The 24,724-nt window shown below is 37.8% G+C and overlaps 1 protein-coding gene across 1 annotated transcript in view; it reads right to left on the bottom strand.

The window, feature by feature from the left end:
* Positions 1-17,464: 17,464 nt before the first annotated feature.
* The window catches only part of BLNK (B cell linker), a 50,851-nt gene continuing 43,591 nt past the window's right edge, over positions 17,465-24,724 (bottom strand). The window contains exons 15-16 of the mRNA XM_090277920.1: positions 22,791-22,946; positions 17,465-17,857 (exon numbers count right to left, since the gene is read on the bottom strand). Of these exons, the coding sequence (XP_090134046.1) occupies positions 17,738-17,857; positions 22,791-22,946 (276 nt within the window). The 3' untranslated portion in view covers positions 17,465-17,737. The remainder of the gene's footprint in view (positions 17,858-22,790; positions 22,947-24,724) is intronic.

Genomic DNA, 24,724 nt, shown 5'->3' with positions numbered 1-24,724 from the left:
TCCAAATCTGTGTCTCCACCCCTCCTACCCGTCTGGATGAATGTGGCTTCTTCCTTGGTTGTTGGACTTCGATACAGTTCAATTTTCTGACGATTCTGGGTGATAACATGTTTTGTAGTCTGGTTGTAATTTTTGCTGTGGTTGTGAATGGAGGTAAGCCATGTTTACCTATACCTCCATCTTAACTGGAAGTTACTCTTTTATGTTTTCCTATGCTGGTGTGTATATTATTAGTTCTGTATTTTTTGTATGGGTTTGAGTTACTATCTAGTGCTTTTATTCTGAAGGACTCATTGTATCATTTTTATTTTCGTGGGACAAGTTTGCTAGCAATGGGAATTTTTTATTTTTTCTTCCTTTTTGAAGGATAGTTTTGCTGAATAGAATTGAGAGTTCAGAAATAAATGCATATATTAATGATCAGTTGATGTCAGACCAGAATGCTAAGACAATTCAATGTGAAACTATAGTCTTTTAACAAATGCTGCTGGGACAACTGGGTATCTACATGCAAAAGAATACACGTGGACACCTACTTCACAGCATGCATAAAAATTAACTCGAAATGGGTCAAAGATCTAAATGTTAGAGATGGAGCTGTAAAAATATTAGAAACATTGGTGTAAATCTTTGCGACCGTGAATTAGAGAATCATTTCTTAAGTGAGACATCAAGAGCACGAACTTGTGTTTTAAGTAACACAAGGATTTGAAAAGACAACCCAGGAATGGGAGGAAATATTTTCTAATCACACATATATCTGATACAGTAATTGTACTCAATATATAAAAATTACAAGTCAAAAATAAAAAGATAATAAAAAATGTTCAAATGATTTGAATATACAATTCTCTGAAGAAGATACACAAATAGCTAATAACTACATGAAAAGATACTTAATATCTTTAGTTATTAGGAAACGCAAATGAAAACCACAATGAGACGACTACTTTACATCCTTTGGGATGGGTATAATAAAAAAGATGGACAATGAGAAGTGCTGGTAAGTTATGTAAAGAAGTTGGAACATTGTAGATCAGAATGTAAAATGGTGCAGTCACTTTGGAAAACAGTTGGGTATTCCTCAAATTGTTAAATATTGTTACTTTATGACAGCAATTCCACTTTTATATGTATGTCCCAAAGAAATGAAAAACATCCACTCAAAAACTTGAACACAAGTCTTTATAGCAGTATTATACATAGTAGCCAAAAAGTGGAAACAACTCAAATGTTTATCAACTGATAAATAGATAAACAATGTGTTATATCTGTATAGTATTGTCAGCAATAAAAAGAAATGGAATACTGATATATGCTATACCATGGGTAAACCTTGAATATATTATGCTAAATAAAAGAATCGAGTCACAAAGAAGCACAGATTGTATAATTCTGTTCATATGAAATGTCATGAGTATGCAAGTCTAGAGATAAAAAATAATTAGTCGTTGTCTATGATGGCAGTTGGTGGAGAATGGAGTGTCTGGTTCTGGATATGGGATTTTTCTTTTGAAGTGAGAATGTTCTAAACAGATTGTGATGGCTGCACAGCTCTGAATATAGTAAAACTGACTGAATTACGTAAATCTTATGTGAATTACATCTCAATAATGCCATTAAAATTGTCAACTAGTAGAAGTTGGTTAACTAGTAGAAGGGGAAAACTGGATGCTAAGGAATAGAGAAATGGTGAATGCAGGAACTAGCTACTATCACTGGGGAACACAGTTTTTGTTAAGTTAGATCTGACACTTCTTTTTGACTAACTTTTTGCATCTGAATCCAAAAAATGACCCCAGTTTTTATCTATCATGTCAACTTGTTAAGGTATAGGATACCCTCCCTTTGTCCCAAAAATCATACAAAATGTACATACAAAGGAAAATAAAGAAAAAATTACCTGAATATACTGTTTATTTAGAGTTAGTTTATTCATATAAAGGCTGTATATTGTTTTTTATTTTAATAATTTATTTTATTTTTAGAGAGGAAAGGAGAGAGGGAGAGAAACATTGCTGTGTGGTTGCCTCTCATTAGCGCCCCAAACTGGGGACCTGATGTGCAACCTAGTTATGTGCCCTGACTGGGAATCGAACCAGCGACACTTGGCTCACAGGCCGAGGCTCAATCCACTGAGCAATAGCAGCCAGGGTAAAAGCTATATATTGTTACTGTAAGTCAAATTGTGTACAAGTAGTAAAGTTCTGCTACCAAACATGCATATTAAGGTAAAAATTTACGCTTATAGAATTTTGAAGCTCTCCAAGACTTTCTGGAAAATTTCGGTGTAATTCTGTGCTTGTGTATTTCCAAGGAAGTCCTTGACATAGTTTTTGAATGACAACTAAGCATTCTTTTGGAGTTATGACATTGTCCCAATGAAGTGTTCATCTTTAATGAGCTGCCGAATCTGTGGACCATCAAACACACCAGCCTTTATCTTTTCAAATGACAGGCTAGGAAATGCCAAAGTGAGATACTTGAAGGTTGTTGGCAAAGCTTTAACAAATTGCTTCATGAAATCCAGTTTTATGTGCAGAGGTGGGAATATAATGTTCTTTCTGTCAACAAGTGGCTCATGTAGAATGTTTGGATCACCAGGTTTGTGGTCATATCTTGGATGCCAATTTGACTCCACCCAATGCTTCTCATGAGCTCTGCTGTCCCACATACGCAGAAAACAGGGATACTCGGCATATCCGCATTGCTAACCAAGAAGGAAGCACACCATTTTAAGGTCAACACAGATGATCCAATTGTGTTTGTGATACTGCAACAGATCAATGACTCTCTTTTTTTAAAGTATATTTTATTGATTATATTGTTACAGTAGTTCCAATTTTTTCCCCTTTGTTCCCCTATGCCCAGCACCCCCCTCCCACAGCAATGCCACCTGCCCCAGAGCCCATGCCCTGGGTCATCCATACAAGCTCCCCGGTTTCTCCCTTTCCTATATTATTATTATTAATTAATTTTTTATAACAATAAAAAATAACAATCCCCCCTCTCATAGTTAAGACCCTTTATAATCTTATAGACGACAATGGGCGACAGTCTCATGCTCCTCTAGCTGCTTCAAGCTGGACATGGTCGTCGTCCTACCTACCCTTTGGTCTAAAAATCCCTAATAATAGTGGGGGTGTGGAGGGGAGGTTGGCCTTCCCACATGGGAAAGGATCTTGCAGACTCCAGCTCGGGTGGCTGTCCCCAGACAACAGCATGCTTGGTTTAACAGGCTGGCATCCCTGTATTCTTGGGGCAACAGATTTGGCAACAGGATTAAAAGACATCATTCAATCCATAACCACTAGATGGCAAAAGGCAGGTATTAATTTTTCAATGTCCCACATTAGGGGGAAAAAAAGGACTTCTTTGGAAGAAGGTGTGCCAGGCACATCATACCTCTCCAAAACCCTTTTGCCCACTAAGCTTGGGCTGAGGGAAATATTTTAGGTTTCCCCCCTCTCAGACCTCTGGGTCCTTTCGGTCCAAGCCATTAGGATAGAAAAAAACCCACAGACCACCCCATTCTTCACCAACCCAGCCACTTAGTTCAGTCAAACCATTGAGTCTCAGGAGACAGCGATGCAGACAGGATTAAGTGAGGCCTATACGTACAGACAATCATTCAGGTGATGAGGTCATAGGCTTATGACCTTTAAAAACAGAAAACACATTAATTTACGCAATATAACCCACAAACCAGTCTCTAAATCTGTAAGACTGTCTTATTGGAAAGACATCCGGTTCAAGGCATTTGACAATCTTCTTGCCTGTAAATTAAGCATCTTTGATGATGCCACAGACCTAGTTTAACTTACAAATGAAAAACTTTAAATGAAAAGAAACTTTAAAGACAGTTAGCTGCACTACTTTATAGTCTACCACTGAGCATTGTGATTTTCCTTGGATCACAATTTTTCTCCTTAAGATTATCCTCCTTGTCATTAAAGGGACTGCATTAGGTCCATTTTAAATTTATCCTGTTCATTTGCATAAACAGCAAGAGCAGCAAATGATCACTTATGATCTTTAAGTCTGCTTTGCTGGAACTTACACAAGGAATATTTAGGGTGACCTTCGGTCTGCCCCTCAGGGCACAGAAGCTGAGCCACATCCCTGCCATTCAGCCTTGCCTGTACACCTGTCTCTTCCAAATCCTTCAGGTTTTCCATTGTGCCTTAAGGCCGCTTCTAGCCATCTTTCAGGAAAGCAACCTTTATTCCTTCCCTGGAAAGATTGCCATGGACCACACATCCACCCTAGGTACCAGGTCTTTTTTCTCATGGGCTTTTATTACTTTATAAAGTCAATCTTAGTTCCTCAGGGCTTTCTGGTAACAACCAGAGCCCAAGCATGTCTCCTTCAGGCATGACATTCCAGTCAAAGTCTTGGTCAACAAAACCTCTATTAACAAGTGGTCTTATTAGTTTTATGCAAAAAACATGATGTCATTACTTACTTCTTCAGAATGCCAAATTCTGGAGGGATCAGGTAGGGAGAGAAATATACAGTGTGAATAAAAACCCTTGTCCTTCTAATATTCACTAGAATTGCATTTCCATTTTTATATTTTTTTCCCCCACTAAAAATTTTTTTTCTATTACATTTGTTCTACTTTTCCCCCTACTGCTTCCCCACACCCTGCCCACCCTTTCTCCCACAGTCAGTCCCCACCCAGTTTTCCATGTTTATGGGTCATTTATACATGTTCTTTGACTAGACCCTTCCCCTTCTTTCCCCCTTCTCTTCCTCCCTCCTCCCCCCTTGTTACTGTTAGTCTACTCCTGGTTTACAAACCTCTGGTTCTATTTTGCTCATTTGTTTGTGTTGTTCATTAGTCTTCTGTAATAGGTGAGAGCATAAGGTATTTTTCTTTCATTGCCTGACTTATTTCGCTAAGCATAATTCTCTCTAGTTCCATCCATGTTGTTGCAAATGGTAGAAGTTCCTTCTTTCTGCTACATAGTACTCCATTGTGTAAATATACCACAGTTTTTTGATCCACTCATCTACAGATGGGCACTTAGGTAGCTTCCAGCACTTGGCTGTGGTAAATAGTGCTTCTATGAACATAAAGGTGCATAGGTTCTTTTGAATTAGTGTTTCAGGATTCTTCAGATATAATCCTAGCAATGGAATTGTTGGTTCAAAAGGCAGTTCCATTTTTAGTTTTTGCATAGTGGCTGCACCAGTCTGCATTCCCACCAGAAGTGCACCAGGGATCCCTTTTCTCCACATCCTCACCAGCACAAGTTGTTTGTTGATCTGTTGATGATGACCATTCTGACTGGTGTGAGGTGGTATCTCATTGTGGTTTTTATTTGTATCTCTCTGATGGCTAGTGATGTTGAGCATTCTTTCATATGTCTATGGGCCCTCTTTATGTCCTCTTTGGAGAAGTGTTTGTTCAGGTCCTTTGCCCATTTTTTAATTGGGTTGTCTGTCTTCTTGGTGTTGAGTCATATAAATTCTTTATATATTTTGGAGATCAATCCCTTGTCTGAGGTATTATTGGCAAATATATTTTCCCATATGTTTGATTTCCTTTTCATCTTGCTGATATTTTCTTTTGCTGAGCAGAAACTCTTTAGTTTGATGTAGTCCCATTTGCTTATTTTTCCCTTTATTTCCCTTGTCTTAGGAGATATATCAGTGAAAATGTTGCTACACGGAATATCTGATATTTTTTCTGCCTATGTTTTCCTCTAGAACTTTTATGGTGCCACAACTTACATTTAAGTCTTTGATCCATCTTGAGTTTATTTTGGTATACGGTGTAAGTTGGTGGTCTAGTTTCATTTTTTTACATGTCCCTGTCCAGTTTTCCCAACACCATTTGTTGAAGAGGCTCTTTTCACTTCATTTTATGTTCCTTCCCCCTTTGTCAAATATTAGTTGACCATATAGACCTGGGTTTATTTCTGGGCTCTCTATTCTGTCCCATTGGTCTATGTGTCTGTTCTTATGCCAGTACCAGGCCGTTTTGATTACCGTGGCCTTGTAGTATAGTTTGATATCAGGTATTGTGATTCCTCCTACTGTGTTCTTCGTCAAGATTGCTGTGGCTATTCGGGCTCTTTTTTGGTTTTATATAAATTTTTGAAGTATTTGTTCTAGGTCTGTGAAATATGTCATTGGTATTTTAATAGGGATTGCTTTGAATCTATAAATTGCTTTGGGTAGTATGGACATTTTAATGATGTTGATTCTTCCTATTCATGAACATGGTATATGCTTCCATTTATTTGTATTTTCCTTAATTTCTTTCTTCAGTGTTATGTAGTTTTCTGAGTACAGGTCTTTTACCTCCTTGGTTAAGTTTATTCCTAGGTACTTTATTTCTCTTGTTGCTATGGTAAATGGGATTTTTCTTTTAGTTTCTATCTCTGATATTTTATTGTTGGTGTACAGAAATGCCTTTGATTTCTGAATATTGACTTTATACCCTGGTATTTTGCTGAATTCACTTATTAGGTCGAGTAGATTTTTGTGGAGTCTGTAGGGTTTTCTATGTACACTATCATGTCGTCTGCAAATAATGAGAGTTTTACTTCCTCTTTTCCAATTTGGATGCCTTTTATTTCTCTTTCTTGTCTGATTGCTGTGGCTAGAAATTCCAAGACCACGTTGAATAGGAGTGGAAAGAGTGGACATCCTTGTCTTGTTCCTGACCTCAGAGGGAATGCTTCCAGTTTTTGCCCATTGAGTTTGATGTTGGCTTCAGGTTTCTCATAAAAGGCCTTTATTATGTTGAGGTATGCTCCCTCTATTGCCATTTTGCTGAGTATTTTCATCATAAATGGGTGTTGTACTTTATCAAATGCTTTTTCTGCATCTATTGATATTATCATGTGGGGTTTTTTTCCCCTCATTTTGTTTATGTGGTGTATTATATTTATTGACTTGTGAATATTAAACCATCCTTGCATCCCTGGGATGAATCCCACTTGATCATGGTGTATGATCTTTCTAATGTGTTGTTGGATCCAGTTTGCCAATATTTTGTTGAGGATTTTAGCATCTATGTTCATGAGCGATATTGGCCGGTAGTTTTCTTTCTTTGTTGTGTCTTGGCCTGGTTTTGGAATTAGGGTAATACTGGCTTCATAGAATGAGTTTAGGAGTCTTTCCTCTTCTTGGATTTTTTGGAATAGTCTGAGAAGGATAGGAGTTATTTCTTTCCTAAATGTTTTGTAAAATTCACCTGTGAAGCTATCCAGTCCAGGGCTTTTGTGTGCTGGGAGTTTTTTGATTACTGCTTCAATTTCACTGGTTGTTATTGGTCTGTTAGGCTTTCTGCTTCTTCTTGATTCAGTTTTGGAAGATTATATGTTTCCAGAAATTTGTCCATTTCATATAGGTTGTCAAATTTCTTGTGATACAGTTGTTCGTAATAATTTCTTACAATTCTTTGTATTTCTGTAGTAATGGTTGTGATTTCTCCTTTTCCGTTTCTGATTTTATTTATTTGGGTCCTCTCTCTGTTTTTCTTGAGGAGCCTGGTTAAAGGCTTGTCGATTTTGTTTACCTTTTCGAAGAATCAGCTCCTACTTTTGTTGATCTTTTGAATTGTTTGTTTGATCTCTATGTCATTTAACTCTGCTCTGATGTTGGTGATTTCCTTTCTTATACTTGGCTCTGGGCTTTGCTTGCTGTTCTTCCTCTAGTTCTTGTAGCTGTAGGGTTAGATTTTTTTATTAGAGATTCTTTTATCCTTTTTAGGTAGGTGTGTATTGCTATGAACTTTCCTCTCAGGACTGCTTTTGCTGTATCCCATAGGTTTTAGGTTGTTGTGTGTTCATTATCATTTGTTTCCAGAAACTTTTTTATTTCTTCCTTGATGTCATTGTTAACCCATTCATTATTTAACAGCATGTTAAATGAGTTTGAATATTTTTGAGTTTTTTCCTTGAAGTTGATTTCCAGCTTTAAGCCATTGTGATATGAGAAGATGCTTGATATAGTTTCAATTTTCTTGAATTTGTTGAGGCTTGTTTTGTGTCCTACCATGTGGTCTATCTTTGAAAATGTTCCATGTGCACTAGAAAAGAATGTATATTTTGCTTCTTTGGGAGGAAAAATTCTATACATATCAACTCAGTCCATTTGATCTAGAGTGTTCAATGCCTGAATATCTTTGGTGTTTCTTTGCTTTGAAGATCTGTCCATTGTTGACAATGGGGTGTTAAAGTCTCCTACTATGAGTGCGTTGTTGTCTATATCCATCCTGAAGTCTTTCAAAAATTTCCTTACATATTTTGGTGCTCCTATGTTGGGTGCATATATGTTTATAAGGGTTATATCTTATTGATAGATTTTCCCCTTAAGTATTATGTAATGTCTTTCTTTGTCTCTTTTTATGACCTTTACTGTGAAATCTGTTTTGTCTCATATAAGTATTGCTATCCCAGCTTTTTTTTTTTCATGTCCATTTGCTTGAAATACTTTTCTCCATCCCTTCACTTCCAGTCTGTGTAAATCTTTTGTTTTGAGGTGTGTCTTTTGTAGACAGCACATATGTGGGTCGTGTTTTTGTATCCATTCCGCTATCCTATGTCTTTTAATTGGAGCATTTAATCCATTTACATTTAAGGTTATTATTGATAGGTATTTATTCATTTCCCCTTGTACTGGCGTTCCTATTCTCCTCTTTTTTTCTTCTTTTTCTTAAAGCATTCCCTTTAGCATCTTGCAATGCTGGTTTGGTGGAGATGTATTCTTTTAGTCTTCCTTTGTCTGAGAAACTCCTTATTTCACCTTCGATTTTGAATGAGAGCCTCTCTGGGTAGAGTAGTCTTGGTTGTAGGCCTTTGTTTTTCATTCCTTGAAATATTTTTTGCCATTCCCTTCTGGCTTGTAGTGTTTCTGTTGAGAAGTCATTTGATAGCCTTATTGGAGCTCCCTTGTATGTTATTTGCTGTTTTCCTCTTGCTGCTTTTAGGATTCTTGCTTTGTCTTTGAATGTTCCCATTTTAATTATGATGTGCCTTGGAGTGGGCCTTTTTGGGTTCATCTTCATTGGGACCCTCTGTGCTTCCTGGATTTGCATGACTTTTTCTCTCACCAGGTTAGAAAAATTTTCTGTCATTACTTTTTCAATCATGTTTTCTATCCCTTTTTCCTCCTCTTTTCCTTCTTGTATCCATATGATTTTAATGTTGTTTAGTCTCATGTTGTCCTGCAGTTATCTTAAATTCTCTTCATTCTTTTTAAATCTTTTTTCATTTTGTAGTATTGTCTGGGAATTTTTTTCTACATTGTCTTCTAACTCACTGATCTGATCTTCTGCTTCGTTTAGCCTGTTTTTGATTGATTCTACTGTGTTCTTCAGTTCAGAAATTGTATTCTTCATTTCTTCCTGGTTCTTATTAATAGTTTTTATGTCCTTTTTTATGCTGGTCTCCGTAAGTTCCTTGTAGCTTCCCTGCAATTCTTTATAGTTTCCTTGGAGTTGCTGGTAATTTCCCTGGAGTTTGTCATAGTTTTCTTTGAAGTTGTCAAGGTCATTGAGCTTTATAACCATGTTTTTGAATTCCATGTCTGAGAGTTGGCTTATGTCTATTCCATTTATCTCTCTTTCTGGGGATTCCTCTTCTCCTTTCATTGGGAAGTTGTTTCTGTGTCTTCTCATGTTGAATTCTTCTTGTTCTTTTTTTTTTTTTTATTAGATTTGTCTGCTTCGATTTCCCGCTTTCGTGATCTGAGATTCTTTATAGAAGACCTGGGGGATTCGCTGGTGTAGTCTCTTTGATCTTCTGAGACTGATGCTCTTGTGTTGCTTTTTATGCCATTTGTTTAAGCTGTCTGGTTGTATTTCAGTTACTTTTTGGTGTATCCTTTCCTCTGCCTAGTTAATTGAGAGTCAGTCTGCCCACCTTGTCCTGAGTTCTTTTCTGGATATGCTGTTAAAACATAAGCACACAACTCAGGCAAGAAACCCACACCCTCCAAAATATCCCCCACCCACAATCCCACTATCATCAGCAAACAAGTCAATATTAATATAAATGTAGAGAAATTAAGACTCTTATAGGAGAAAGAGATAGGAGTTGTTTTAAATGAAAGAAAGATGATTTTTGAGAGGGAAGGTGATATAATAATAATAGTAGCAAGTAAGGTCAAGGCCATGCAAGACAGCAAGTAATATTTACACTGTTTAAAAAGGAAGAGAAGAATGCAGAATGAAGTGAGAAAGTGGAAGTGTATAGTATTAAGTTTGTATAACAGTTATATGCTATATGTTTAGTGTGAGAGGGAGGATATACGAAACAAACAAACAAAAAAACAAAAATTAAAGCAGAAGGATTGGGGGCATAGAAGGTAGGAAACAGATTAAAGAAAGAGTTTTTAAAAAATAGAAAGAAAGAAAGAAATAGAAAAAAGAAAGAGAGAGAAAAGAAGAAGGGAAGAAAAGAAAAGGAAATGGAAGGAAAAGAAAGAGGGGGAAAAAAAGAAGGAAAAAAGAAAGAGTTTTTACTCAGTTCAACCTTTAGGCGCAGTCTCCTTTTTTCTGGATCCGCCCCTGGTCAAAATTCCATGGGTTTCAAATCTTTTCTGGTTGGTTGGCTGGCTGTGGGGAGATCCAGCTTGATTCTGGGGTTGCTAGTCTCTTACTCGTGAGCCTACTGCCGCTCCGCTGTGAGCTGCGTTTAGTTAAGTCCCCTCCTGCGGCACCCTCAGCCCTCCTCAGGCTTGTCTAGCAATTTTGTTCTGCGGGTGGGCCAGCATGCGCATGCCAGTCATCTCTGCTCAACCTTCAGTCGTGTCTCTATTCCCGAGCTACAGCATCCGCTCGCGTCCCTGCCTATATGTCTGTGTGCGCCACCTGCCGGCCTGGGGTCCCCACTGAGTCTGCAGTCCTGCCACAGCTTTCTGGTATGGGCCCCTCTCCATGGCTCAAAGCTGCCCCTTTGCTTAGTGGGGCCCTGACATGAGCGCTGTGTGCACCCAGAGCACAGAGCTTTCAGTCCCAGGTTGCAGCCAAGGGAGTCTCCACCTAGACTCAGTTCATACAGTTTCTCCCAGTCGGTGTTGTTCACTGTCCTCCCACGCCTCCAGCCTTTTCAACCAAACCTTCTCACTGACTCCCTGCAAGACTTCACTGGTCGGTGCACCCCTGGCAGTGGGAAGCCTCCAAGCAGCTCCTGGCTAACGAGCCAGTCAGCAGCTGCCCCCGTCAGGTGTGGTACAGCAGATGCGCCAGTCCCGGAGGCCCAGTGACTCAGCCTGGAGTGCACGGGTGAACTTTCCACCCTCCTTCACGCTGCTCCCACACTCCCTTCCCTGTCACGCTGCCTGAAATTCACACTCATTCACTCACTCACTTCTCTCCATGTTTGCACCCCAAGTCCTTCCATGATGGGAGTGAGCAGACAACACTGCTACCTACTCCGCTGCCATCTTCTCCTCTCCTCAATGACTCTTTTTTTTTTTTTTTTTGTTGGATAATTTTTTATTGTGAGGGCTCTTCTGTGCATTATAAGATTTGAGCACCATCCCTGGCCTCTGTTTATCAGATGACAATAGAAATTTTACATACCTTTCAAGGTTCTTTTTTTTTTTTTTTAAGTATATTTTATTGATTATATTCTTTTTATGTCTTCATATTCCTCATGAAAACAAACTGAATGGCCAATTGGGACCATACCAAATAAATTGCCATTGTGGAGGAGGACACACTTCAAGCTCCACTTTGAGCTCAACGAACAGTCGCCATTCAGTTCCTTTATAGATTGGAATTCCCAATTCCTCCATTAAACCATGTATGTTATGGCAATACACAAAGTCACCATCACTTTGAAAGTACTGCAGAGGCACTTTCTCTTGATTGAAAGTAGGATGCCTTCGCTCTTTTTTCAAACAAGTTTTTCTCATGTAGTCTTGATGCTAGGAGTTCTGAAGCCTTTTTGCATAGTCCCAAATCTCGTGCCAAATCATTCAACTCATGCTGATCAAATCCCATATGAACTGAGTCATCTTCAATTTCAAAATCTTCATCGTTGCTGTCACTTAGTTCTTCAACATATTCCTGTTTTTCAAAAGAGGGTAGTTCAATGGAAACTGGCACTGGGATTTCAGCTGAATGAGGCACTGGGCGTATAGCTGATGGTAGACTAGGATACTCTATTTTACATGTATTTTTCTTGTTATGTACTGACGTTTTCACTATACAAAAGTAACAATCACTTGAATGATCTCTGGGCTCTCACCAAACCATAGGTATTCCAAATGGCAATTTATCACGTGTTCCCTTAGTCCACATCCGTAAACTCTCAACACACTGCTTGCATACCTTGTGAGGGGCCCAAGACTTATCTGGATCACCAAGTTTTACTTTAAAATATGCAAAATAGGCTTGCCTGACAAATGCGCTGATGTTTGTCCTTTGACTGGGAATGGTGAAAGATATAACAAAATAAATCAGTGTTGTTTAGGCACTTACGATGAGAAATAGCAAAGGCAGACATGATCTGAAGGAAAGGAAATAAGTATGTAAATAAAAAAAATAAATTCTGCTAACTCTTTGTATACAGACAAGAACTCAGACTACAGTTTGGAATACAATTCACTATATAGAGCGGCACACAGCCTCTCACCACACTGTCTCATGTGTAACTGAATAGCCTAGACAAGTATGAACCTGTCGCTGGTCTCCCAGGTGGTCCCCCACCCCTCCCCACTCGAGGGAGGCTTGCTCTCAGCCAATAGGAGAGCACTAGTGCTTCCCTTGATCCAGGCTTGATCCAGCCTAGAGTGGTCACATTAAGATAAGCTGTACAGAAAAAACTTGATGTGATAGAAGAAAACTAACTATAGTTTTGAAGTCAGCATGCATATTTAAGTCTAAAACAGCTGAAAAATAGAACTCAACAGAAATTATGTTAAAAATTGTTCCCCTGTGTATAGAATTGAGAGAGAATAAACAAGAAAGAAACTGAGCACTTAGAATAAGGCTCCCTACACCCCTGTCTGAGATTCAGACTTTATTGAAGAGGTTGTAGCTGCCACAGATACATTCAGCCTGCTGATAGTGAAGAAATTCTCCAGAGAGTGCAGACCTGAGCTGGTCTGTAGGAGTAATCAATTCAGTGGCTGTGAAACTCATTAAAGGGCACAGGTCCGCTAGAGCTGGGCTGCTGTAGACAGCCTGCTGAGTGTTAAAGAAACTAGAGCCTTGAGCTGATCCACAGGAAGTTGCCCCACTGGGTAGCAGAGAAACTCACTAGAGGGTGTGGCCCAGCTGAAGCCTAATGGGTGGCTGAAAGAAATTCACTGCTGAGCATTGATGGGCTAGATCCAGTTAGCAAAAACTGGCCTGGAGGATAGCATGGAAGCTCAGTGGAGAATGTCACAGGCCAGAACTGGTCTGAAAAATGTGACCTGCCAGGTGGCTGAGAAACTCCCTGGATGGTGATTGTCTCTGGGCTTCCCTAATCCACTGATAGGATAAAAAACACCCTAGAACCAGGAAGGGATATATATATATATATATATATATATATATATATATATATATTAAACCACACCTTATTGGCTGCCCGTATTCTGCCTCAGTGGTTGCCACATTCTGTTAACTGTATTTACAACTCCGTGAGTCAAGCCCCCTGACTAGCACCCATATTTTGTCAATTGTATAGATAATTGATACTCCTGACTTCTGATAATTAAGTGCTGCTATCAGTGTGCCAGTATTTGTGAAAATTAGCCCTAGGTACTGTTAGCCCTGGCCAGCAGAATAGGACCAACAATGAATTTCTTAGTGATGCTCATTCTCTTACCAGTGCATTTCTGATGACCTTGGTGAACACCCTTGTCCTCTGGAATGTAATTCTGTGGTGGGTCTTCTGCCTTTACACAATATATCCACTCCAGCATGCCCTCTTCCCTGAGTTTTTAAATCCTTTCCTCCACCATCTGCCACAGTGATTCAGGCATTGCAGCCTCAAATCAGCGAAGGTCATCACTTTCTCTCGTCTCCCAGGAGCCATCCAATGAGTTTGCACATTTTCTAGGGTTTTTGCTTGGGTGTTTAATCTTGTATCCTGAGATTTTCCCCCTAAGTTAATAAAATCTTCCTTTTCTCTTCATATCCTGGCTCCTTGGCTCAAGCATTCTCACAGTCTAGTCCCATGGTACTCCCTTGACTCCTGTCAGTTCATGGTGCCTAATTCTTCCATCTCCTTCAGGATTTATTCTTTTCTTACCTTAGCAGTCCTAGAGCACTCATAGCTGATTTCTGTGGCCTGGCAGTTGATGGGGGGTGGGGACACATCCTGAGGGGAATTTCTGTTGCCTTGTAGGGGAGAGGCCTTCACAGTATCTTCCCACATAGGGAGAGTGCTAGTTCTTAGTGAGATGTGACATCTCTGCAGACTCCAAGCATTCAGAGGAATGTGGGAAGCCAAATAATTGGTAATATTCACTACCATTCATCACCAGGTATACTCATCCCATCTGTCAGGGTCCCAGGTTTTTCAGACTAGGACTCTGACTTTGGCATAAGAGCTCTGTCTTGGTTTGGCATTAAGTTATCTTTGCAGCTCAGCAACTCTATTCAATCCTGAGTCTGGTCTTCCCCCCACCCCCTTTTTTTTCTTTCTTCCTTTTTCTCCACTGCAGGAGATTAGCAATTGAATTGCACTTTGTACCAGGGATGATTCATGCCTCAAATACCCCTAGGATGGGGTCCTTATTGCCAGCCAAGTGGTGAGTAATCTGGTCCAAAGACTCCAGCTTACTACCTACTCTCTTGGACCACTCCTGGTACTAACTCTGTCAGCTGGGTTTTCTGGGCAGAAGATGCTGAGATGGAGTTTGGAGTGTAAGGTTTATTGGGCAGTAATGTTTTGGAAAGATGAAAGGGGAGGGAGTAAGACTTAGTAAGAAAAGCCTTCAGACCATAAGGCAGATAAGATACTGGTGAAAGAAAAGTGTTGGTGAGTGGAAGCAGGTTTGGTATAGAGAGCCTCAGACTTCCATGCATCACTGATAAAGTCAGCCAACCCAACGGTGCTTCAGGTTAAAGACTGTGTATTAGAGGAGTTCCATTCTGGGCAGAAATGGCCAGAATGAGGGCTGCCTAGGAAGAGCAAAGACTTGGCTCAAAACCCAATGCAGATTCTGAAGACACTAAGAACTAAAGGCCGCCAGTTAATTACACTCCTGGGAGACGAATGCCACATTTTTCTTCTTGGCAGTTCCGAACAGTGCACCTCCATGACTGCCACACTGTGAGGCAATATCAAATAATGCGACATTCATGCAACTGTGACAAGAAGGAGAAGAAGGACAGAAAAAAGAAAATTTGAAGGATTAATAATTGAAATCCTATTTTCAAAAATTGTATGAAAACTAAAATGCAAAGATCCGAGAAACAACCTGAAGAGCAAAGAGGCACGTCTGTTTTCCTAGTCACCAGGCTTGAAACAGCAGTCGGTATGAACTCGTTATTTCTCCTCTATCCCCGAAATGCAGTGCGGTAGCTTTCCTGCAACTGTCCTTAGACATGTCCCTCATATCTGTTTCTTTCTTTTTCTTTTTCTTTTTTTTTTTTTTTTCACTTAATATCTGTTTCTTTTTGGGCTCAGTCGCTACCATAGTTTTAGGTTCATATCTTCTCATAACAGACCTGTGATAATAACCTTCAAATTGTGTCCTTTTCTTTTAGACTTACAAGTGGAGTATTTGAAACTTCAGCTATGGTGTTAGCATTTATTGAGACCTACTATTCCTTAGGTATTTATATATATTATTCTCATAAAAATTCTGCATGCCTAAAAAAACAGAAATTTATTGTCTTCCAGTTCTATAGGCTAGAAATCTGAAATCAAGGTGTCAGCAGGGCCATGTTCTCGCTGAAATGTGTGGGGGAATCCTTCCTTGCCTCTTCCTAGCTTCTGGTGGCTTCCTGGGAATCTGCAGCACTCCTAGGCTTGTAAATGCATCGCTAATCCTCTGTCTTCACATGGTATCCCCCCCTGGGTACCTCTTCACTTTGTCTTCCCTCTGTGTATGTCTGTGTCTGTGTCCAAATGCCCCCTTTTATAAAGACACCAGTCATACTGGATTAGGGCCCACCCTAATAACCTCACCTTAATTTGACCACATCTGTAAAGACCATAGAAGAACACGTTCTGAGGTGCTGAGGGTCAGGACCTCAACATATCTTTCTTTGGGGAACACAATTCAACTTATAAATAGTAATCATGACAGTATATGACATTTTTTGCCCTGGCTGGTTTAGCTCAGTGGATTGAGCGTCGGCCTGCGAGCTAAGTGTCGCTGGTTCGATCTTCCAGTCAGGGTACATCAGAGAAGGAAAACTCTGACTCCAAAAAACCTCCGCTGCCTTGCGGCATACCTCTTCAGGGGAAAGGCTAAGGGAGTAAACCCCGACAGAAAATCCGGAGCCGGAGTCCCTAAGGCGGTTTGACGTTGTAGTCAACACCGGCAACTCCTGCGGCGCACCTGAAGCCAAGCTGTATTGACTCCGTCTTTCCCTTGGACCCTTCAGCTGCGAAGAGAGGGGGGGTCTACTGCATGGGCAACAGCAGACCCTCCATATTACCCTGCCCAGGCTCTGTAGCTTCAGCGTCATCGCAAGATGTCGATTCAACACGGGAGGAGACAGATACCGTGTCACTCCCGAGTCGGACTGCACAACCATTCTCGGCGGTGCAGATAGACTCTTAAGAAGCTACACCATCGTCTCTCGAGACGGACGGCTGCTGACGACGGATATGACATTTAAAAATACAGTTATCTTTACAGGTGAGTCTGAGTTACTCTGAAATCACTACCTTCTAGCTTTTCAAAATCCTTTCAGAGATTGCTATCTTATTCAGTGATCAAGTACATCCCTCATTTAATTATTATATTTATCTTAATTATTTAATTTATCATTTTAATGCTGTCTAAAGTGTGAGTAAAATAAAAAGTACAAAGTGTGATACATTTCTGGGGTGAGCTAAGACCTTGGGTGTGGCTGCTCACAATGGTATCTTTTGTGTTCATCAGTCTGCTTTCCTGCCCTTGTTCTGTTCCCTAGGCTTTTTTTAGTCTAATTTTGTTCTCCTCTTACTTTGAACCTCATATCAAGTTTAGTGCCCATTTAATAGACATGCAAATCAAAGAGGGTATAATTACTTTAATAAGCAAAGCTAACAACATAATCATGGACAAAAGCTTCTAGAAAGGCTATACCTATATACATCTCCCATAGTTGGAATCATTACACCTCCCCTATCATAAGTTATCTATATTTTATTTTCTACCAATAAAAATTATAACCAAGACATAATTCTCAAGTATTGGCAGTAGATATCTCAGTTAACATTAGTGCACTACTGAATAGTGTAGTGGCCTAAATTTCCAGCTGCTCTGTTTTATCCAAGATTATTGTCTTCTTATTTTGAAAAGAGTGTTATTTTCTTACATAATTGAAAATACTTTACACCAATTTCTTTTAAATAAGAACATTTATTTGGAGAATATTAATAGCATGATAATTCCACCTCACCAGATATTAACAGTTCATCAGGTCAGGCAATAGAACAAGTTCATGTGAACTTCTTATAAGGAAATGGTGACCACCTTAGTAGCTGCCTCCATCTTCTGCTTTGTTACTGGATGAACCGTAATCCAAAGTATGAAGCTTGGGCACTTTTTCTTAAAAGTAGAAATAGAGTAAATGTCTGGAGCAATGACGTTGATCTCCCCTTTTAAAAAGATTTTATGAAACTTTAACTGCATATTTCAGTCTTGTGGAATCCTTTGTGTTATTCTGACTGTCGATAAGAATCAGGGGACTATGTTGATGATTCTTGATAATTTCAGCAACACTTCTGAAGTACTGGAGCAAGAAAATGTAGATGAATTATACACTTGCATTTATATTAACTTTGAGCTTCACGCCTCCCCCCTTCTTCTGTTTTCTCAAGTTAGTCAGTTATTAGGCCCCAGCTAACATTCTACTCAAAAATGTCTAATTTAACAAAGACTATAAACTTCAAGGTGGCAGACCTTGGCCTTTCCTATATTCAGTAAGACTAAAAACACAACTGACAGCTTCAATTAGTGTAAGTACTTAGAGAAATTATTTCATTGAATTATGATGTAATATTTAATATTGTCTTTTTAGTTAGTGTCAAGTGTAAAACTGTCATACAGTAAATTTCTCTACATGATTTACTGTTAGGTTGCACAGTCAGATACAAGGACTGATGTAATAAGTTAACTGTAGAATTTAGTATCAGGAAAGAGTTATTTCCTAAGTTAATTCACGTTTTTCTTTTTGTTTATTTTTTTGAATAAATAAGAAAAGCTTTATAAACCCTCATATTTCCATTTTTGCTTTAGCACCCATTAAGTTTAGAGGTAAATTAGTGCCTAACTGAAAATGGAATTTCATGCTAGGCTTTTATCATACATATTTATTTTTCCATATATTCCTGCTTTCTAGATTTTAAGGTTATAATATTTTTTTCTTAGAATGATCAATGTTTTAAATGAAAGGTAAAATAAATGTAACACAGTCCATGAAGTCAAATTCATTGATTATACAAAAGTACTGCAAGCTCATAATCATCAAATAAATGCATTCAGAATCACCTTTTAAAAAGTGGTAATTGTTTTGCAACAGTGCCGTAAACTTAGCAGTTATCACCACTTGATTTTATTGTTTTTTAATTTTTTAAAGACAAACATCTGGAATAAAAATATTTAAAAAGCCATATTAATTCTTTAGATAGCTTTGAAATATCTCTATATTGAATAAAATAAATTATTCAGAATACTGGTCAACTTTTTCAAATGAAATATCAGTTGTCTTTTAGATAATTGGCTATCAATATTAGCTCAGGGTGGAGAAGTGAGAGATGGGGACCTTTGAGTATCTGCAGTTTTTATTTCCTACTTTCTCTATAATCATTTAGCTCTTTTGCAATTGCCAATGATATGCATAAAGACATTCATTCTGTTTGTTTAGAATAGTATGCTATTAAACTGATGCAGTTAGAAGTTAAATTGATGGACTGAAGAACCAGAGATGAAATAGCAGAACCTCTTTGAAGTGGATTCCAAGGGAAAAGCGTGTTCTGAACTCAAGAAACATAAGAGAGTTGATATACTTAAACAAACATCTCATTCTTTCCTAGTCCTTGAATATTTTTTGAGTATTGCTTGGAGAGTTAATGTTTGAAGAAGAGAGTTGAGTTGAAATGTTTGTAGTAGGGAGTACTCTTGGCCTTTTTTAAAAAAAATTTAATTACATGAAGAATTGAGCCTAACTTCGTTGCATTTCTCCTCAGTGATCCTTTCTCCTCAGTGGTCCTTTTTCCCCCTGTCTAGTCTAATTCAGTGTATTCAAGATATTCATACATAAGCAAACAACTTGTTTGATAACTGAAAATCTCATGACCAATTTAAAAAAGCAAACAGATATTTAAAACTACTCAATACTTTACATAATGCCAAAACACTTACATAAAAAGTCAAACAATTAATCAATTGGTTGCTTTTTTCTACCCATATACACCCAAACACAAATACAGACAAACTTTTCAAAATATCCTCAAGGTTGACATCTTGTAACTAAAGTTTTCATTTTCCATTCAGACGTTCAGTAAATGGGAGAAATAATCTTTTTATTATAGAAAATTTAAGTAAGAGCTTTGATCTATCCATTCTGAGATAAGGTTGAAGATTTTTTATTTTTTTATTTTTAAATTACAGTTGTCACATTTTTCCCCCATTGCTTCCCCCCACCCAGCCCATCCCCTCTCCCACAATCATATCCCTCCCCATTGTCCATGTCCATGAGTCACTTATACACGTTCCTTGACTAAACCCTTCCCTTACTTATCCCCCATCTTTCCCTCCCCTCTCCCCCCTATCGACTACTATTCTGCTCCTTGTCCTATTTGGTTCATTTGTTTATGTTGTTCCTTAGTTTCCTGGATTAGGTGGTATCATATGGTATTTTTCTTTCTTTGCCTGGCTTATTTCACTAAGCATAATTCTCTCTAGTTCCATCCATGTTGTCGCAAATGGCAGGAGTTCCTTCTTTCTTTCTGCTACATAGTATTCCATTGTGTAAATGTACCACAGTTTTTTGATCCACTCATCTACAGATGGGCACTTAGGCTGTTTCCAGCGCTTAGCTATTGCAAACAGTGCTGCTATGAACATAGGGGTGCATAAGTTCTTTTGAATTAGGGTTTTAGGATGAAGATTCTTAAAGCCAAGAGGATTCCCTGTTTACCAGAATTTCAGGACCTCTAAGAGGACAGCTCCCTCACCCACCCTTAAGCCTCTTATAGAAGTATGGGACCCCTGGGGAGGCTTTTCAATGAAACCACCCATCCAAAGTCACCCTCCTGCTAGGATCACCACCATGTCCTACCACTGATTACTACAGTTAGAAGCACTTATTTGAAAAGATTTGTCAGATAAAAGTAGTAGTGAGAATGAAGGTTTTGTGAGTGGGGAAAAGCAGACAGTGTTAACATTTAACTGGTGTTAAATGATAATGCAATCTATATTTTAAAATCCAAGTTTAATCTTGATCAGTTTTTGTGGTTTCAGATTTAAGAGTTTTGCATTTTCTAACTATCTGAGACTTAATTAAAAGCAAAATAAAATCCCAAACTATAAACACCCCTGAAAGAAAACATTGGAGAAAATCTTCATGAGATTGTATTTGGCAATGATTTCTTGGACATGACACCAAAAACACAGGTGACAAAAAAAAAAAAAAAAAATAGACAAATAGGACTACATCAAACTTAAAGGCTTTTGTTCACCAAAGGACAAAATCAACAGAGTGAAAGGTAAGCAATGGAATGGGGGAAAATATTTGTAAATTGTGTGTCTGATAAGGGGTTAATACCCAGAATAATGAAGAACTCTTACAATTCAACAACAAAAGATCAAATAACCTGATTTAAAAATTGGAAAAAGACTTGAATAAACAGTTCTTTAAAGGCAATATACAAATGGCCAACAAACATGAAAAGATGCTCAATATCACTAACCATCAGAGAAATGCAAATAGCTACTATTTAAAAAAAAAACAAAAACAAGTGTTGGCAGGGATGTGGAAAAGTTGGATCTCTTGTGCACTGTTAGTAGAATTATAAAATGATGCAATCACTGGTAAACAACATGGAGGTTCCTTCCAAAATTAAAAGTAGAACTACATATGTTTTAGCAATCCCACTTCTGGAATATATATCCAGAAGAATTGAAAGCAGAGTCTTAGAGAGATATCTGCACACCCATGTTCATTGCTGTACTATTTACAATAGCCAAGAGGTAGAAGCAATCTAAATGTTCATCAACAGATGAGTGGATAAACAGAATGTGGTACATAATACAATGGAATACTATGTAGCCTAAAAAGAGAAAGAAATCCTGTCACATGCTACAACACAGGTGAACCCTGAGGTTATTATACTACATGAAGTAAGGCAGTCACAAAAGAACAAACATTGTATTATGTGATCCTGCTTATATGAGGTACCTAAAGTAGTCAGATTCACAGAAATAAAAAGTAAAATGGTGGTTCCCATGGACTGTGGGTAGTAGAAAAGGGGAATTGTTCAATAGTTTCAGATATGCAAGAGAAAAAGTTCTGGAGATCTGTTTCACAACATTGTAAATATACTTAACACTACTACACTATACATTTATGATGGTAATATGGTAAATTTTATTATGTGTATTTTTACCATATTTTTAAAAAAGTGAAATAAAGAGTACACTAATTGACATAAGACCTTATCAGTTCATTTTACAAATGCTATTTTCCTGCCTGTAATCACTCAATCAACAAATCCATTCATTTAATAGTAAGTACTGATCAAGCATCCACTGAAGCCTGCCATTGTGCTGTGGTTCTAGAAATAGAGAGATAAACAAGACATAGTCTCGTTCCTGGCCTCATCTAGTGGAGAAGACACTTTCTAACAACTAACGAGTGCTGAGTTTGGAATGGATGTAGTTCTTCCTGGAAGAATATTGAAAATAAATATTTTGAACATTTAAAATTCTATTTTCTCTGTTTAGGTTGTTCTTTCCACTTTTCTTCTCATCCATTTCAACTTCCATTCTGTCTATAATTCAACCCATCATTCAAGACCAGAACAAGTATTGCTCCCTTTCTGACCATTCATGGGTTACTCTGGTCCATATTTTAGGCTTACTTATAGGAACAAACTGGCTAAAGAGAGCTATGGTAAGCATTGAGTTTGGTGCAGATTAAAGAAAAGTTGAAGTTCAAGACCTACTGCAATGCTTTTTTTTCTTGCTGCAAGCCCAAAAGCTTATTCTGGCCCAGGGATATAGTCTAACATTTCAACTCAGGTTACTGCATCTCTTTTGATCCTTCCCTGATCATCCACTGTCGTATTTAAGTTGAGATCCTAGTTCTTGACTTAGGAGCTCTGGACACTGAACTTGATGTTTACAATATTGATTTCACTTGACATTTCAATCTTGATTTTTATGTTCCCGTGGACTAAAATACTGAATCAGAATGACCTCACTAAGTAACAGAGTAAAAGGACTAAAGTGTAGTCTTTACAGCATAGCAGTCTTTCCTCCTTTCTATTCTCTCATAGGATATACTCCCCAAACATAGTACTTTATCTGTTTATAACATGTATGCAAGGCTTGGACCAAGTACTCTTGTATCCTTTTCCCTCATTTCTAGCTTCTTAATATAGTATGATGCCATTGTGTTCAATACATAGGTATAGACTTGGATTAAAAGAGAAATTACTAACCTCTTCACCATTTTTTTTTCTGCCCAAAGCATACTGTTTTGTTGCTTCAATAAATCGCACAGGGATATTATAAACTCGCTTATTAAAAAATACAACTAATGTATATGGCTGTTTGGAATCATGGCCAGAGCTTTTCCGAATAAGAAATGATCCATCCTGTTTATTAAACAAAAAGCATAATTATGGTTAGTATTATATTTCTACAGGTTAGAAATCAGTTTATGAAAAATACTTATATTTGAAATATAATTACTTAGCTATATAATTTTATTATTGATAATTTTGTTTTATCATTTTCCAAGGGACTACTTCAGTAAGCTATATACTTATACAAAATATAAACTTATATTTTATATTTACATATGTTTTATATACTTACAGAAAATCTTGAATGAGAGCAATGCACTTTCCTTTTATCCTTACCTGAGGACATTTTTTCATTGCTTTTAGAGAGAAAAGCAGTGAAAGAGGAAAGGAGAAAGAGAGAAATATTGATGCATTAGAGAACCATCGATTGGTTGCCTCCTGTACACGCCTGGACAAGGAATTGAACCTGCAACCTGAGTCACACCAGCCAGCACTCAATGAACTTTCTGATGCACTAAATAAGATATTATGTTTATAGGATTTAGACTGTCTGAAGGAACACATTGAGATCAACCTCAGAGGATACGCAAACAAAGAACTATGTCCACAAGTTGCCTATTAAAAAAATAAAGACCAAACAAATTTTATTCTGAAGTACTTGTAAGAAGAAAGTAGAAATTGGGAATAAAAATACTTTAGCTGATGAAAATTTTCTCCCCAAAAACTTATATTGAAGCAGATAAAAACTAACACAATATTCCAAATTTAGTTAAATATTTTATAAAATGTTCTAGAATCATAAATTCAAAAATTATGAACTAAAAATGGACAAAAAGCAGGAAGAAAAATGCAACAACAGTTGCTCAAACTGGCAAAGAAAATAAAAAGAAAGACAAACTTATCTCAAATGAAGATTTAATAAATCTCTGAAGGAAGGCATGGAAACCACCAACAGAAAGGGGTGGGGGAAGATTTAAAAAATGAAGTACAACAACAGAGTCAGTCTGGTTGGAATGAAAGAAATGCAAAAAAAAAAAAAAAAAAAAGGTCCAAAATGCATGTAATTTGAGTCCTTGAAGAAAAAGAAAACAAGGAAACAGAATGACTCTTTAAGACTATAATTAAGAAAATTTATTAAAAATAAAAGAAAACAAATTTATTTGTTGAAACGCTCCCATCTATCTGAAAAAAACTGACCTGGAAGTCAACTCAGAGACATATTCTGGCAAAACTATCAAAGTTTAAAAACAAAAAGTCTGCAGAGTTTTAGACTAAAATATTAAATTACATATAATAGCAAGAAAATAACATTAGCATCAGGTAGAACAAGGCAATCCAGTGGAGCAATACTTTAAAACTCAAGCCCAGGATTTTATATCCAGCCAAGATTTTCTCCAGGTATCAGGCTATGGAAAAAAGTTTTGAATGTGCAATAACTCAGGGGATAATGTAAACACAGTTCTCCCTAAGAACCTAGTACAAGGTAAGCTTCATCAAACAAATAGATAACTGGGGAAGCCAGGAAAGGGAATGATGGAGAGCATTTAATATATTTAATGGTACAGTTAGGATTAAAATGAGAGTGGCAAATATAGTACATAAATATTACATATTCTGACACTGTAGGGTGCAAGTGAAAAAAAGTGGAAGGGGAAAAGAGAAAGAAAAGGAAAAGTGGTACTTTAATCTTGGATTATCCAAATTGTTCCTAGTGTTCCTACATGACCGGGCTTGGCTACTTCTAAAATCTCCTTCCAGGTACTTTGTGCCATCTTGACCTCAACCTTTTTATACCGTGCATTGATCCAAAATAACCTGCTACTTTGCACTCCTCAATGGATCTCATG

Source organism: Furipterus horrens, unplaced genomic scaffold (genome assembly GCF_987537825.1).
Source record: "Furipterus horrens unplaced genomic scaffold, mFurHor1.1.pri manual_scaffold_5, whole genome shotgun sequence".
Classification (NCBI taxonomy): Eukaryota; Metazoa; Chordata; class Mammalia; order Chiroptera; family Furipteridae; genus Furipterus; species Furipterus horrens.
The sequence above is the reverse complement of the archived record's forward strand: the minus strand, read 5'-3'. Positions and strand labels throughout refer to the sequence as shown.